This window comes from Mirounga leonina, unplaced genomic scaffold (genome assembly GCF_011800145.1).
Source record: "Mirounga leonina isolate KUSES-001 unplaced genomic scaffold, KU_Mleo_1.0 Mir_174, whole genome shotgun sequence".
NCBI classification, from domain to species: domain Eukaryota; kingdom Metazoa; phylum Chordata; class Mammalia; order Carnivora; family Phocidae; genus Mirounga; species Mirounga leonina.
In genome coordinates, this window is record NW_023270451.1 from 36,145,468 (window position 1) to 36,160,294 (window position 14,827).

At 39.2% G+C, this 14,827-nt stretch overlaps 1 protein-coding gene across 2 annotated transcripts in view; it reads right to left on the reverse strand.

Moving 5' to 3' along the window:
- The window catches only part of POLR1F (RNA polymerase I subunit F), a 138,284-nt gene that overhangs the window by 96,325 nt on the left and 27,132 nt on the right, over nt 1–14,827 (reverse strand). Inside the window, exon 4 of one of the 2 annotated variants that reach the window (XM_035020710.1) lies at nt 13,270–14,644. The exons of the other annotated variant lie outside the window; for it this stretch is intronic. Coding sequence (XP_034876601.1) covers nt 14,245–14,644 — 400 coding nt within the window. The 3' untranslated portion in view covers nt 13,270–14,244. Of the gene's footprint in view, nt 1–13,269; nt 14,645–14,827 lie in introns of those variants that run through there. 2 annotated transcript variants of the gene reach the window in all.

Here is a 14,827-nt window from a genome sequence, read left to right on the forward strand (position 1 = left end):
GGTGTGAGGTGGTATCTCATTATGGTTTTGATTTGTATTTCCCTGATGCTGAGTGATGTTGAGCATTTTTTCATGTGTCTGTTGGCCATTTGTATGTCTTCTTCGGAGAAATGTCTGCTCATGTCTTCTGCCCATTTTTTGACTGGATTTTTTTTGGTTTTGGGGTGTTGTGTTTGGTAAGTTCTTTATAGATTTTGGATACTAGCCCTTTATCTGATATGTCATTTGCAAATATCTTCTCCCATTCTATAGATTGCCTTTTAGGTTTTTTTTATTGTTTCCTTCACTGTGCAGGAGTTCATTTTATTGTAATGCCAATAGTTCATTTTTGCTTGTTTCCCTTCCTTTGAACATGTGTCTAACGAGAAGTTGCTGTAGCCAAGGTCAAGGAAGTTGTTGCCTATGTTCTCCTCAAGGATTTTGATGGATTCCCATCTCACATTTAGGTTCTTCACCCATTTTGAGTTTATTTTTGTGTATGGGGTAAGAAAGTGGTCTAGTTTCATTTTTCTGCATGTGGCTGTCTAATTTTCCCAACACCATTTGTTGAAGAGACTGTCTTTTTTCCATTGGCTATTCTTTTCTGCTTTGTCGAAGATTAGTTGAACATAGAGTTGAGGGTCAATTTCTGGGTTCTCTATTCTGTTCCATTGATCTATGTGTCTGTTTTTGTGCCAGTACCATACTGTCTTGATGATTATAGCTTTGTAATAGAGCTTGAAGTCTGGAATTGTGATGCCACCAGCTTTGGTTTTCTTTTTCAACATTCCTTCGGCTATTTGGGATCTTCTCTGGTTCCATAAAAAGTTTAGGATTACTTGTTCCAGTTATGTGAAAAAAGTTGATGGTATTTTGATAGGGATTACATTGAATGTGTAGATTGTTCTAGGTAGTGTAGACATTTTAACAATATTTGTTATTCCAATCCATGAGCATGGAACATTTTTCCATTCCTTTGTGTCTTCCTCAGTTTCTTTCATGAGTATGCTGTAGTTTTCTGAGTACAGATCCTTTGCCTCTTTGGTTAGATTTATTCCTAGTTATCTTATGGTTTTGGGTGCAATTGTAAATGGGATTGACTCCTTAATTTCTCTTTTTGCTGCTTCATTGTTAGGGTATAGAAACGCAACAGACCTCTTTGCATTTATTTTATATCCTACAACTTTGATGAATTCCTGTATCAGTTCTAACAATTTCTGGGTGGAGTCTTTTAGGTTTTATACATAGAGTATCATGTCTGCTAAGAGTGAAAGTTTGACTTCTTCTTTGGTGATTTGGATGCCTTTTATTTCTTTCTGTTGTCTGATTGCTGGTGCTAGGACTTCTAGTACTATGTTGAATAACAGTGGACATCCCTGCCATGTTCCTGACCTTAGGGGAAAAGCTCTCCATTGAGGATGATATTTCCTGTGGGTCTTTCATATATGGCTTTTATGATATTGAGGTATGTTCCCTCTATCCCAACATTATGGAGGGTTTTTATCAAGACAGGATGCTGTATTTTGTCAGATGCTTCTGCATCTATTGAGAGGATCATACGGTTCTTATCCTTTCTTTTAGTAGTGTGGTGTATTAAGTTGATTGATTTGCAATGTTGAACCAGAGCTGCAGCCCAGGAATAAATACCAATAGGTCGTGGTGAATAATCCTTTAAATATACTGTTAGATCTTATTAGCTAGTATCTTGTTGAGGACTTTTGTATCCATGTTCATCAGAGATATTGGTCTGTAATTCTTTTTAGTGGGGTCTTTGTCTGGTTTTAGGATCAAGGTAATGTTGGCTTCATAGAATGAGTTTGGAAGTTTTCCTTCCATTTTTATTTTTTTGGAACAGTTTCATTAATTTGTGTTTTGATCTTTATTATTTCCCTTCTGCTGGATTTAGGCTTTATTTGCTGTTCTCTTTCCAGCTCTTTTAGGTATAAGTTGAGGTTGTGTATTTGAGACTGACTTCTTGAAGAAAGCCTGTATTGCTATATACTTCCCTCTTAGGGACCACCTTTGCTGCATCCCAAAGATTTTGAACTGTCATGTTTTCATTTTCCTTTGCTTCCATGTATTTTTTAAATTCTTTAATTTCCTGGTTGACCCATTCATTCTTTAGTAGGATGCTCTTTAATCTCCATGTATTTGTGGTCATTCCAATTTTTTTCTTGTGGTTGACTTCAGGTTTCATTGCATTGTGGTCCAAATATATGCATGGTAGGATCTCAATCTTTTTGTATGGTTTGAGTCCTGTTTTGTGACCTAGTATATGATCTATTCTGGAGAATGTTCCATGTGCACCCAAAAAGAATGTGTATTCTGCTTTAGGATGAAAGTTATGAATATATCTGTTAGGTCCGTCTGGTCCAGTGTGTCATTCAAAGCCCTTGTTTCCTTGTTGATCTTCTGCTTAGATGACCTGTCCATTGCTGTGAGTTGGGGGTTAAAGTCCCCTACTGTTATTGTATTATTATCAATGAGTTTCTTCATACTTGTTATTAACTGATTTATATATTTGGCTGCTCCTAGGTTAGGGGAATAAATATTTATAACAGTTAGATCCTGTTGGATATACCCTTTATTATGCTATAGTGTCCCTCATTTCTTATTACAGTCTTTGGTTTAAAATCTAGTTTGTTTAATATAAGAATGGCTACTCCAGCTTTCTTTTGATGTCCGTTAGCATGATAAATGGTTCTCTACCCCCTCACTTTCAATCTGGAGGTGTCTTTGGATCTAAAGTGAGTCTCTTATAAGCAGTATATCCATGGGTCTTGTTTTTTGGTTTTGTTTTGTTTTATCCATTCTGATACCCTTTGTCCTTTGATTGAAGCATTGAGTCCATTTAGATTCAGAGTAATTATTGAAATATATGAATTTAGTGCTACTGTGTTACTTGTAAAGTCACTGTTCCTATAGATTGTCTCTGTTGCTTTCCAGTCTTTGTTACTTTTGGTCTCTCTACGCTCAGAGGATCCCCTTTAATATTTCTTGCAGGGCTGGTTTAATGTTCATGAATTCCTTTAGCTTTTGTTTGTCTTGGGAACTCTTTATCTCTCCTTCTATTCTGAATGAAAGCCTTGGTGGATTAAGTATTCTTGGCTGCATATTTTTCCCATTTGGCACGTTGAATATATCATGCCAGCCCTTTCTGGCCTGCCAGGTCTCTGCGAACAGGTCTGCTGCCAGCCTTATGTGCCTACCCTTATAGGTTAAGGACCTCTTGTTCCGGGCTGCTTTCAGGATTTTCTCTTTATCTTTGTAATTTGCAAGTTTCACTATAATATGTCATGGTGTTGACCTATTTTTGTTGATTTTTGAGGGGAATTCTCTGTGCCTCTTGGACTTGAATGTCCCTTGTAAAGATGCCCCCTGCCGCTTCAGGGGATGGGGTGTAGTGTAAGGGGCTGCAGCCTCCACTGGAGGGCACTGTGTTTCTCTCTGAAATCCAACTGTGCTGGTGGGCAGGGTGAGGGAGGGGTGTGGAGTAGGAAGATGGCATCACCTGTCCTCTCATTCCGGGGAGGGGAATTCCTGGACACCTGTTCAGGAGGCTTTCACAGAAAAGCTAACAATCTCCTGTGTCCTGGGCTTTCATCACTTCCCTGCCCTTAACCTGTCTGTGCCTGGGCTTTCAGCATGCCCAGAGCTACATATCTCATGTATTTTATCTCTGGCCAGTGGCTGGGATTCAAAACTCCAAGTTTTAAAGGGCCTGGCAAGGTGCAGGCCCACTCCCCTCCCCTGAAGGAGAGACTCACAGTGCACCCAGTACCGTCCTGTCACCAAAAAGCAATAACACAGTGCACATACAGAGGCTAGAACTTACTGTGACATACAGTGAAAAGCAGCGACCAGGTTATCTGCAGTCTGCCCATGCCTCTGCCCTCTGCTCAGTTCTGTCCTAGAAAAGCTGCCACTCCACGTGCACATGTGGTTTAAATCTATTGTGGCTCACAGCAAAAAGTTGCTACAAGGTTATCTGCCCTCTGTGCTCACCTCTGTCCCTGCTGTTGAGTGCTGCCCAGTGGCTCCCAGCTGGCCTTTTGTCCTTGGAGAGACAAAATATGCTCTCCCAAATATAGTCCAGGAAAGGGGGCAATTTCTCCTAGTGCTACCGAGAGGATCTCCTCACTTCCACTAATAGTGCAGTCCCGACCCACTGCTCTTTCCCACTCTCCCTCTCCCTGATTTTGCTCTGCAGCTTTCCTCTCCCCCAGTTCATGGTTCCAAACCTTGCATCTGCCACATTCTCTCCCTCCAACTGTGCAGATTGTTTTCTTAATCCAGATTGAATTCCTAGTTGTTCAAATAGTCAGATGTTGATCTAGCCAGGTTAGAGGGATGAGGCAAGCTCAGGGTCCCCCTGCTACTCCATCTTCCTCTGACCATTTTTAAATCAGATTATTTGGTGGGTTTTCTTTGTGTTGTGTACGTTCTTTATATATTTTGGATATTACCCCTTATTGGATATATTATTTACAAATACCTTCTGCCATGCAATAGCTTGCCTTTTTGTGTTGTTGGTTTCCTTTGCTGTGTAAAAGCCTTTAATTTCCATGTAGTCTCACTAGTTTAATTTTGCTTTTGTTTCCCTTGCTTGAGGAGATCATCCCTAGAAAAATAATGCTATGGTCAATGTCAAAAATTAATGATGATGTTTTCTTCCAGGAGTTTTATGGTTTTAGGTCTCACATGTAGGTCTTTAATCCATCTTGAGTTAATTTTTGTGTATGCTGTAGGAAAGTGCTCTGGTTTCATTCTTTTGTATGTAGCTCTCCAGTTTTCCCAGCACCATTTGTTGAAGAGATTGGTTTTTTCCCCATTGTACACTCGGGCCTCCTTAAACATAGATTATTGACCCATATAAGCATGAAATTACTTCTGGGCTCCCTACTGTGTTCTGTTGATCTATTTGTCTATTTTTATGCCAGTATTACACTGTTTTGATTTACTACAGCTTTGTATAGTTTAAAATCTGGGATTTTGATGACTCCAAGTTCTTTGTCAAGATTTCTTTGGCTATACAGAGTCTTCTGTTGGTCCATAAAAATTTTAGGATTATTTGTTCTAACTCTGGAAAAAATATTGGTATTTTGGTAGGGAGTATAATTTGTAGATTGCTTTGGGTAGTATGGACATTTTAAGGAGTACAGCTCTTTTGCCTCCTCGGTTAAGTTTATTGCTAGGTATTATAATATTTTTGGTTCAACTGTAAATGGGATTTTCTTAATTTCTCTTTCTGCTACTTCATTATTGGTATATAGACATACAAAAGATTTCTGTATATTAATTTTGTATCCTGTGAGTTTACTGAATTCATTTATCAATTCTGGTAGCTTTTTATAGAGTTTTCTATATAAAGTAACATGTAATTTGCAAGTAGTCAAAGTTTTCTTCCTTAACAATCTAGATAGGTTTTCTTCTTCTTTTTTTTTTTTTTTAAGATTTTATTTATTTATTTGACAGAGAGAGACACAGTGAGAGAGGGAACACAAGCAGGGGGAGAGGGAGAGGGAGAAGCAGGCTTTCCGCCTAGCAGGAAGCCCGATGTGGGGCTCGATCCCAGGACCCTGGGATCACGACCTGAGCCGAAGGCAGAGGCTTAACGACTGAGCCACCCAGGTGCCCCTGGATAGGTTTTCTTCTCATCTGAAGCTATGGCTAGGACTTCCAGTACTATATTGTATAGAAGTGGTGAAAGTGGACATTCTTGCCTTGTTCCTGATCTTAGAGGAAAAGTGTTCAGTTTTTCACCATTGTGTATGATGTTAGTTGTAGGTTTTTCATATGTGATCTTTATTATATTGAGGTATGTTCTCTCTAAACCTACGTGGTTGAGAGTTTTTATGAATGGATGTTGTATTTGTCAAATGACTTTTCTGTGTCTCTTGAGATGATCGTAATGGTTTTTATCCTTTCTCTTCGTTATGTCATATATCACATTAACTGATTTGCATTTCTGGAATAAATACCTCTTGATGGTGGTATGATTTTTTTTTTTTTTGTAACTGTACTGTTGGATTTGGTTTGCTAATATTTTGTTGAGCACTTTTGCATTTATGTTTATCAAAGATAACAGCCTATATTTGTTTTGAGGTGTCTTAATCTAGTTTTGGTATCAAGGTATTGTTGGCCTCATAGAATGAATTTGGATGCTTTCCTTACTCCTTTATTTTCTGGGATAGTTTGAGAATAGGTGTTAACTCTTCTTTAAACGTTTGGTACATTGCAGCTGAGAAGCCATCTGGTCCTGGACTTCTGTTTTTTGGGAGTTTTTTGATTACTGATTCAATTTCATTCAATGGTAATCAGTCTGTTCAAATTTTTATCCCTCATTGTTTTGGAAAGTTAGATATTTCTAAGAATTTACCCATTTCTTCTAGGTTATCCAATTTGTTGGCATATAATTTTTCATAATAATCTCTTATCCTTTATTTCTTTGGTGTTAGTTATTACTTCTCCTTTGTTTCTGAATTTGAGTCTTTTTTTTTTTTTTTGAGGAGTCTGTTTCAAGTGTTCATGATTTTATTGATCTTTGCAAAAACCTTGCTTTCTTTTGGCTTCCATTTGTATGACAGAACAGTCTATCTTAAGTTAATGGTCATTTAAGTTTAAAACCATTCTTTACTCCTCTCCTCCCCACATTTTAGGTATATATTGTCATAGCTTACATCCTTTTGTGAGTTCCTTGACTGATTATTTAGAGAAATACTCATTTTTACTGCTGTTGTGTTTCCTACCTTCATGCTGTCACTTTGGTCCTTCCTTTCCACTCACAGTCCCCTTTATTATTTCTTGCAGGGCTGGTTTACTGGTCATGAACTCCTTTAGTTTTTGTTTATCTGGAAAACTATCTCCTATTCTGAATGATAACCTTGCTGGATAGAGTATTCTTGGCTGCAGACTTTTTTGCTTTCAGCGCTTTGAATATACCCCGTCAGTCCTTTCTGGCTTGAAATTTCTGCTAAAAAATCCACTAAGAGCCTTATGGGGTTTCCCTTGTATATAATGGTCTTTTTCCTTGCTGCCTTTAAAATTTTTTATCACTTGATTTTGTTATTTTAATGATAATATGTCTTGGTGTAGGTCTGCTTTTGTTGATTTTGCTGGGGGTTCTCTGTGCCTCCTGCATCTGGATATATGTTTTCTTCCCCCATTTTAGCAATTTTCAGCTATTATCTCTTAAAAGAAAATTTTCTCTCTTTTCTTCTGGGACTCCTATAATGCAGATGTTACTACATTCGATGGAGTCACTGAGTTCCCTAAGTCTATTCTCATTTTGCCTTTCTTTTTTCTCGTTTGGTCAGCTTAATTACATTACTGTCTTCTAGGTCATTAATTCATTTCTCTGCTTCTTTGATTGCTATTTATTGCATCAGGCATGTTTCTAATCTCATTTATTGCACTCTTCATCTCTGATTTTTTTTTTTAAAGATTTTATTTATTTATTTGTGAGAGAGAGAATGAGAGAAAGCACATGAGAGGGGGGAGGGTCAGAGGGAGAAGCAGACTCCCTGCCGAGCAGGGAGCCCGATGCGGGACTCGATCCAGGGACTCCGGGATCATGACCTGAGCCGAAGGCAGTCGCTTAACCAACTGAGCCACCCAGGCGCCCCATCTCTGATTTTTTTTTTTTATCTTTGTGCTAAGGGTCTCACTGATACCTTCCATTCTTTCCTCCAGTCCAGTGAATAGCCTTATGATCATTGCTTAAGTACTCCCTCAGGCATATTACTTATATGTTTCACTTAGATCTCTGTGGCCTTGTCCTGTTCTTTCATTTGGGACAAATTTCTCTATCTTCGTATTTTGTCTAAGTCTCTGTGCCTGTTTGTGTTAGGAAAGTCAGCTATGTCTCCTGTTCTTTAGGGTAATAGCCTTAAGAAGATGTCCTATAGTGTCCTGCTGTGTAGGGACCCCTGTTCTCTGGTGCTTCTGGCATTGTCTGCAATGTCTGCTGCCTGTGCTGTGCTATTTTGTCTTGGCTGGCTTTTCCTTTAAACCTTCCCTCCGCAGAGGCTGTGTCGGCCTGTTGTGGGCAGTGTTTGGTCCCTGGCCTGAATTTGGCACATTGTAACTAGGTGTGCTCTGGTCTGCTTATGAAATAAGACCTATCACCACTGCCACCAGAACCAAGGCCCTGCAAAACTCCCAGTTGGGAAATGTGGTGTTGGAAGAGATTTGGACTAATGCTTGGGGGGCACAACTGGGACTGAGGCAAGTATGACTGGGAAGGGCAGTTCCACTACAGCATGGGAGGCTGGGACTTGGTGTAACCAAGTTTGGTAGCAAGTGATGGCACTGAGCTGGTTCCCCCAAGTGGTCTGTGCTTATGCTAAGTAGTGGAAAAGGGAAATGGCACCTGCCAGTTCCTTTTTTCCTAGAGGAGTCTCTCCATGAATGTTTGCCTGGAACACACTCTGATAGAAGCAAAAAACCTCCCCACTGTGCCCCAGGCACTCTTCAGATCACTGTTTCCATGCTATATGTCTGTGGGCTGTGTGCCCTGTTTTCTCTCCAAGAGCAGTGCAGTGCCCTTTGGGGTCTATCCGAGGCAAGCCCCCTGACCTTTAGAACTCAATGCATTAAGCCCTGCTGGTTGCAATAACTCAGGAAATTCAGCCCCTCTTAGAGGCTTTCCAAGCTAATTGCTGTGGGGATTTGTTTTCCCCTGCACTCCCATGTGCTAGTCTATCTCTCCCTTGTCCATGACAGTGATTTCCTCCCCACTGTAGCAGCCATGATCCATTTTTCTCCCAAGCCACATCTCCTTACTTGCTACCTTCTTTGATATGGCCTCTTGTCTCCCTTTAGTTGTGGTTTGTTCTGCCAGTCTTCAGGTCAGTTTCTGGGGTATTTGGGATGATTTGATAGTTAACTTAATTATATTTGTAGGTCGAGGTGAGCCTACGGTCCTCTTACTTTGCTGCCATCCGTTTACTTTGGATTCCCTTTTCTTTATTACAGGTTTTCAATTTGTTGTTGTTCGTAAACAACTTAGGTGTATAGTAGTCTATTTTAAGTTGATGGCTGCTTAAGTTTAAACCCATTCTCAAAGCATTTTTTACTCATTCCTCACATTTTATGTATATGATGTCATTCTTGACATCCTCTTATTTTGTGAAACACTTGACTGATTTTCTAGATAAAATTTATTTTCCTGCATATGTGCTTTAACCTCCGTACTAAAGAGATTAATCTACTTTTGTTTGCATTTATCTGTGAAGTTTTTCCTTTTATAATTTTCTTACTCCTGATTATGGCTTTTCTTCCCAAAAAATTCCCTTTAACACTTCTTGTAAGGCTGATTTATTGGTGATGAATTCCTTTAACTTTTGTTGGTCTAAGGAACCATCGCTCCATCTATTCTAATAGAGAATTTTGGTGAGTAGTATGTTCTTGGTTGTTTTTTTTCTTTTCAGTACTTTGAACGTATCATGGCACTTCCTTCTGGTCTATAGTTTATGCTGAAAACTTACCTGCTAGCTTTATGGGGTTTTGGTTGTATGTGACTTTTCTCTTCTAACTTTAAAATTCTCGTTATCAGTACTTTCTGCTATTTTAATTACTATATGCCTTGGTATCTCCTTGGGTTAGGTTGGTTGGGGTTCTCCATGCCTCTTGAATCTGGAGGTCTGCTGCCTTCCCCAGATTAGGGAATTTTCAGCTATTATTTCTTCAAATTTTAGTGCCTGCCTCTCTATTCTCCTTCTGAGATCTCTATAATGCAAATGTTATTATGCTTGATGATGTTGCTGAGATTCCTTAATCTGTTCTCATTATTCTTTTTCTCTTTAGCTTGGTTGATTTCCATTACTCTCTCTTCTATGTCACTGATCCATTATGCTTCCTCCAGTCTATTACTAATTCCCTCTAGTGTATTTTTAATTTCAGTTGAGTTCATCGGTTTTTCTATTTTCTATCCCTTTATGAACATCTCACTGAGATCCTCCACACTTTTCTCAAGGCCATTGAGTAGCTTTATGACCATTACTTTAAATTCTTTCAGGTGTATTGCTTGTCTCCATTTCATTTAGTTCATTTGCTGTGGTTTTGTACTGGTCTTTCATTTGGCTCATTCCTCTCATTTGTCTAACTCTGTTTCTAAGTATTAGGGAAGTCAGCTATGTCTCCTGCTCTTGATGTGGCCCTAGGAAGAAGAGTTCCTGGGGTGCCCTGTTGCACAATACCCCCTGTTCACCAGGACCAGGTACTTCAGCACTGTCTCCTATGTGGGTTGTTTTTGCCCTACTGTTGTGAGTGACCTACATTTGCTTTCAGTTGCAGTCAGTTGCAATAGGCTACTTTGCCTGTTGTGGGTACACTAGTTTGGTCCCTGTGCTGTTAAAGGGCCAGTGCAGGGGCCACAGTGGTCCTACAGTTGGATGCTGTCAGCAGTCAGACCAGATGCCTACCCTCAGCCCTTCTGCCAGGGCTATAGTTTCATGGACATGCAAAGCATTTTCACTTCCTTGTACCCTGAGAGGCTTTTGTTGGTAGGCCAGGGCCTGCAGTCAGGCCCAATGCCTGCTCCCAGCCTGTCTGCTGGGACTGTGGCATTACAAGTGTGTGTGGTTATCTTCCCCTCTCCTTGAGACAGGATTCACTTGAGTGCTGCCAGTTCCTGCTGGGGCTGGTTGCAGGGTGTGCTGAGATAGAAGCTACACTGGAGACACCTGCCAAAGGGGATGAGTTGGAAGGGGCAGATATGCAGAACATGGGGGTGGAGCATGAAGTCTTAGCAAGATAGATGGAGAGTATACTTGTTCTAACAAGTGTCTGGCTGTCTAGCCTGGGGGTGGAGGGAAATGGTACCTGTCAAATATTTTGTTCTTGGAGAAGTCTGTCCCTGCCCCTCCAGGACACATTGAGATTAGTAAATAACTCTTCATGTATACCCCAAGCACTTTTCAAATTGCTGCTTCTATGCTGTATCTCAGGCAGGTTATGGGCCTTTAAGGGCAGGGAATCAATTTCGTATGGCCCTCAGCTCTCCTGAAGCTAGGTATGTGAATTTTAAGTACTCGGCGTTAAGCCCTGATGATTGTAAAACTAACAAATTTAAGCACCTGTGGTTTTCAAAGACAAAGGTTAAGGGGACTTGTCTGACCAGTGCAGGTCCCCTGTGCCTGGAATGCCCTGTGTGGAATCTCTACCGTTACTGGTTAGTCTGAGGGCTTAATTCTCAACCATGTCTCCACCCCTCCTACCCTTTTAGATGTGGCCTGTTATCTACCATGAATGGTGGAAAGTCTATTCTACTGGTCATTTTCTGAGTTAGCTTGCTCATGTGGCTGTTATCTCAGTGTGTCCCTTGGAAAGGGTGAGTTCAGGATCTTCCTACTCCACCATCTTCCCTGAAGTCCTTCTCTATTTTTCTTTCAGAAATTAGTTTCCCTACAGTGGCTACACTAATTTACATTCCCACTAACAGTGCACGAAGGTTCCTTTTTTGCCACATCCTCACCAACACTTGTTTCTTTTTGATTCTAACCATTCTGACCCGTGTTCGGTGAGAGCTCATTGTGGTTTTGATTTGCATTTTCCTGATTATTAGTGATGTTGACCATCTTTTATGTGTCTTTTGGCTAGCCATCTGAATGTCTGCTTTGGGAAAGTCTCTTCAGGTCCTCTGCCACCCCCCCTTTTTAAATTATTTGGGGATTTTTTGGTTTTTTTTTTTTTTTTGGTGTTGAAATGTGTAAGGTCTTTACATATATTTTGGATATTAACCCCTCACTGTATGTATCATTTGCAAATACCTTCTATGCAGTAGCTTGTCTTTTTGTTCTGTTGGTTTCCTTTGCTGTGCAAAAGCATTTCATTTTCATGTAGTCCCACTAGTTTAATTTTAACTTGCTTTCCTTGCCTGAGGAGATATCCCTATAAAAATGTTGCTAGAGCCAATGTCAAAAAATTAATACCTGTTTTCTTCCAGGATTTTTACGGTTTTAGTTCTCACACTTAGGTGTTTAATTTGTCTTGTGTTTGTGTATGGTGTAAGAAAATGAGGCCTTCAGTACTATGTTGAATAGAAGTGGTGAATGTGGACATCCTTGTCTTGTTCCTAATCTTAGAGGAAATATTCAGCCTTTCAACATTGAGTAGGAGATTAGCTTTGTGTTTTTCATATACGGTCATTATTATGTTGAGGTATGTTGCCTCTACACCTATATTGTTGAGATTTTATTTTTTTTTTATAGGCATTTTTTTTTAAAGATTTTATTTATTTATTTGAGAGAGAGAGAGACAGAGAGAGAGCATGAAAGGGGGGAGGGTCGGAGGGAGAAGCAGACTCCCCACCGAGCAGGGAGCCCGATGCGGGACTCGATCCCGGGACTCCAGGATCATGACCTGAGCCGAAGGCAGTCGCTTAACCAACTGAGCCACCCAGGCGCCCTATTGTTGAGATTTTATTACAAATGGATGTTGCATTTGCCAAATGATTTTTCTGCATCTGTTGAGATCATGTGGTTTTTATCCTTTCTCTAAATGTGATGTAGCATGTGACTGATTTGCAAATATTGAACCACAGTTGCATCCCTGGAGTAAATCACTTGACTGTGGTGAATGATTTTAATGTATTGTTGGATACCGTTTGCTAATATGTTGTTGAGGATTAATCTGATACCAAAAACCATATACAAATACTACCAAAAAACCTCCCCCAAACTACAGGCCAATATCTCTGATGAACCTTAATACAGAAATCCTCAACAGAATACTAGTGAGCCTCACATAAGATTTTAAACCTTTTAGCAAAAAAAAAAAAAAAGTCAAAAAAAGCTGAATATAAATTTTATTTAACACACTATATACCAAAAATAATTTCACCAATATACAAAATTGAGATATTTTACATTCTTTGTACATCTTCAAAATCTTGGGTTTTATACTGATACCACATGTCAATTTGTATTAGCCATATTTTAAGGGCTCAATACCCACACTAAATTGTAGGAAAAGAAATTCCTCTGTATCTTTCCATTGTCTGGTCTTACTAATTTACTTGAGGACAAACGTGTGAATATCTGCTACTCCCCAAATTCTATATTCTATCATTACAGATTCGGATCAGGATATACTACTAGCAGAATTTAAATAGTAAAATTAAACCATGTGAGACCAGTGTTACATCGGACACTAGAAAAATAGAAACAGAATAGGTGCCATGTGAAGTTCATTTCAACCATTCATCCACTCAGAGATATTAACAAGGCTAACAGTGAGTAGACAGTCTTGTTGTTAGTACTTACCAGAATTACTAATTTTCTGTATTTCCTTATATGTGTGCATCTGTATCTCCAATGACACTCCATAATGGAAGGAACTACATCTTTCCTTAGATGTGTTACACATAGCCATGGTCAGGTGGTCAGGTACTGTTAAATCAATGTGGCCATGCTTTATCAGCCTGAAGCAGCTTATTTCATTACTCATTGTTTTCTAGTAGTTAAAAAAGTCCACATTTTCTCAATGAAATTTTCTCTTAAACAATTTTTAGTACCTTAACCTAATCATCAAAAGTAGTTGAGAAAATCCCCCACTACGACTAATGGCATTTATGTTTTAATCAGTCAGACTCTGCTCCTCCAAATACAGCAAAAGCAGAATGGTTGAGGCACAAGTACAAGGAAATAACCTTGTCCATCAGCCTCCTCTCATCAACCTCCATCTGGAAGGAAAGAATAGTAAACAATGTTTCCTACCACAGTCAATAGTGGCTTGGTTCTTAAGAGCTCTGGAGACTTAACAGGAACGCCTTTGGCAAACCATTCTAAGTTGAACCACAGAATCACTGTAGTAGCCATGACCCCCCCCCCCCAAAAAAACCAAACCAAAAAGCAAAAAACCTAAATTATGACTAAAGATCAAACCTATTTAAAAAAAAAAAAAAACAAGCTCCAACTCATTCTTGAATGATATGAACTACACTGAATTACAAAGTCCTTTTGCCAGTCTTCAGAGTATAGGAATAATTTTATCTAATTTAGATGTAAAAACTGGGAAAATGTAAGACTTGAAAGAGTAGCTCTTACCTTTTTATTCTGTAACAATAAAATGGCAGTTTAATAATCCTGGCATTTCCTACAGTAATTATCACTGTAATAATTTAAGCACCAAAAACTCCTAATCAAATGTTTCCTGTTTTGTAGACTACGGGAATACACAAGCATTTCATACCATTCCCACATTTATTCATCTCTTGTATCTAAATCTTTAAAAAGCTGAATATTTAAAATGCACTAAAGAAAATTACTTTTCCCTTTTCTTTTTAGGTGAGTGTTCCAAAAGTGGGGTAAATTCAGCTTCCTCACTGTGTTTCCTTTTCTTTTTTTTCTTCTTATGGTCACTCTGGTAACCACTGGAGTCACTGCCTTGGAAAACAGGATCCTGGTCCTGATCTTCCTGGTGCCTTTTCTTCTTTTTTGGCTCAGCCTTCCAGAGGCCATTCACATTATCAATCTGCAGGTCTGTCTCTTTCTTCATTGTGGCATCTGCACAATCTGCTAACTCTCTGTTATCACTTTCCACTTCATATGATTCTGGGTCTTTCTTCTTTTTCTTTTTCTTCTTCTTGAGAGGTTTTTCAATAATTTCTTCAGTACCAGTTTCTGTTACTTCCTCAGAAACTGCAGAGCACTTGGTTTGTAAACTAACAGTTGAAAAAATTTACAGAGCAATAAACAAAAAGAATACAATGAGATCAAGAATATACCAAGTGTTTTTTTTTTTTTTCTAAATAACAACAGCAGTACAAGATATAGACGTGTGGCATAAATTTCCAATATTCTATCTTGTTATCCCTTAGCCCATTAAAATGTAGCTTCTAAATTTT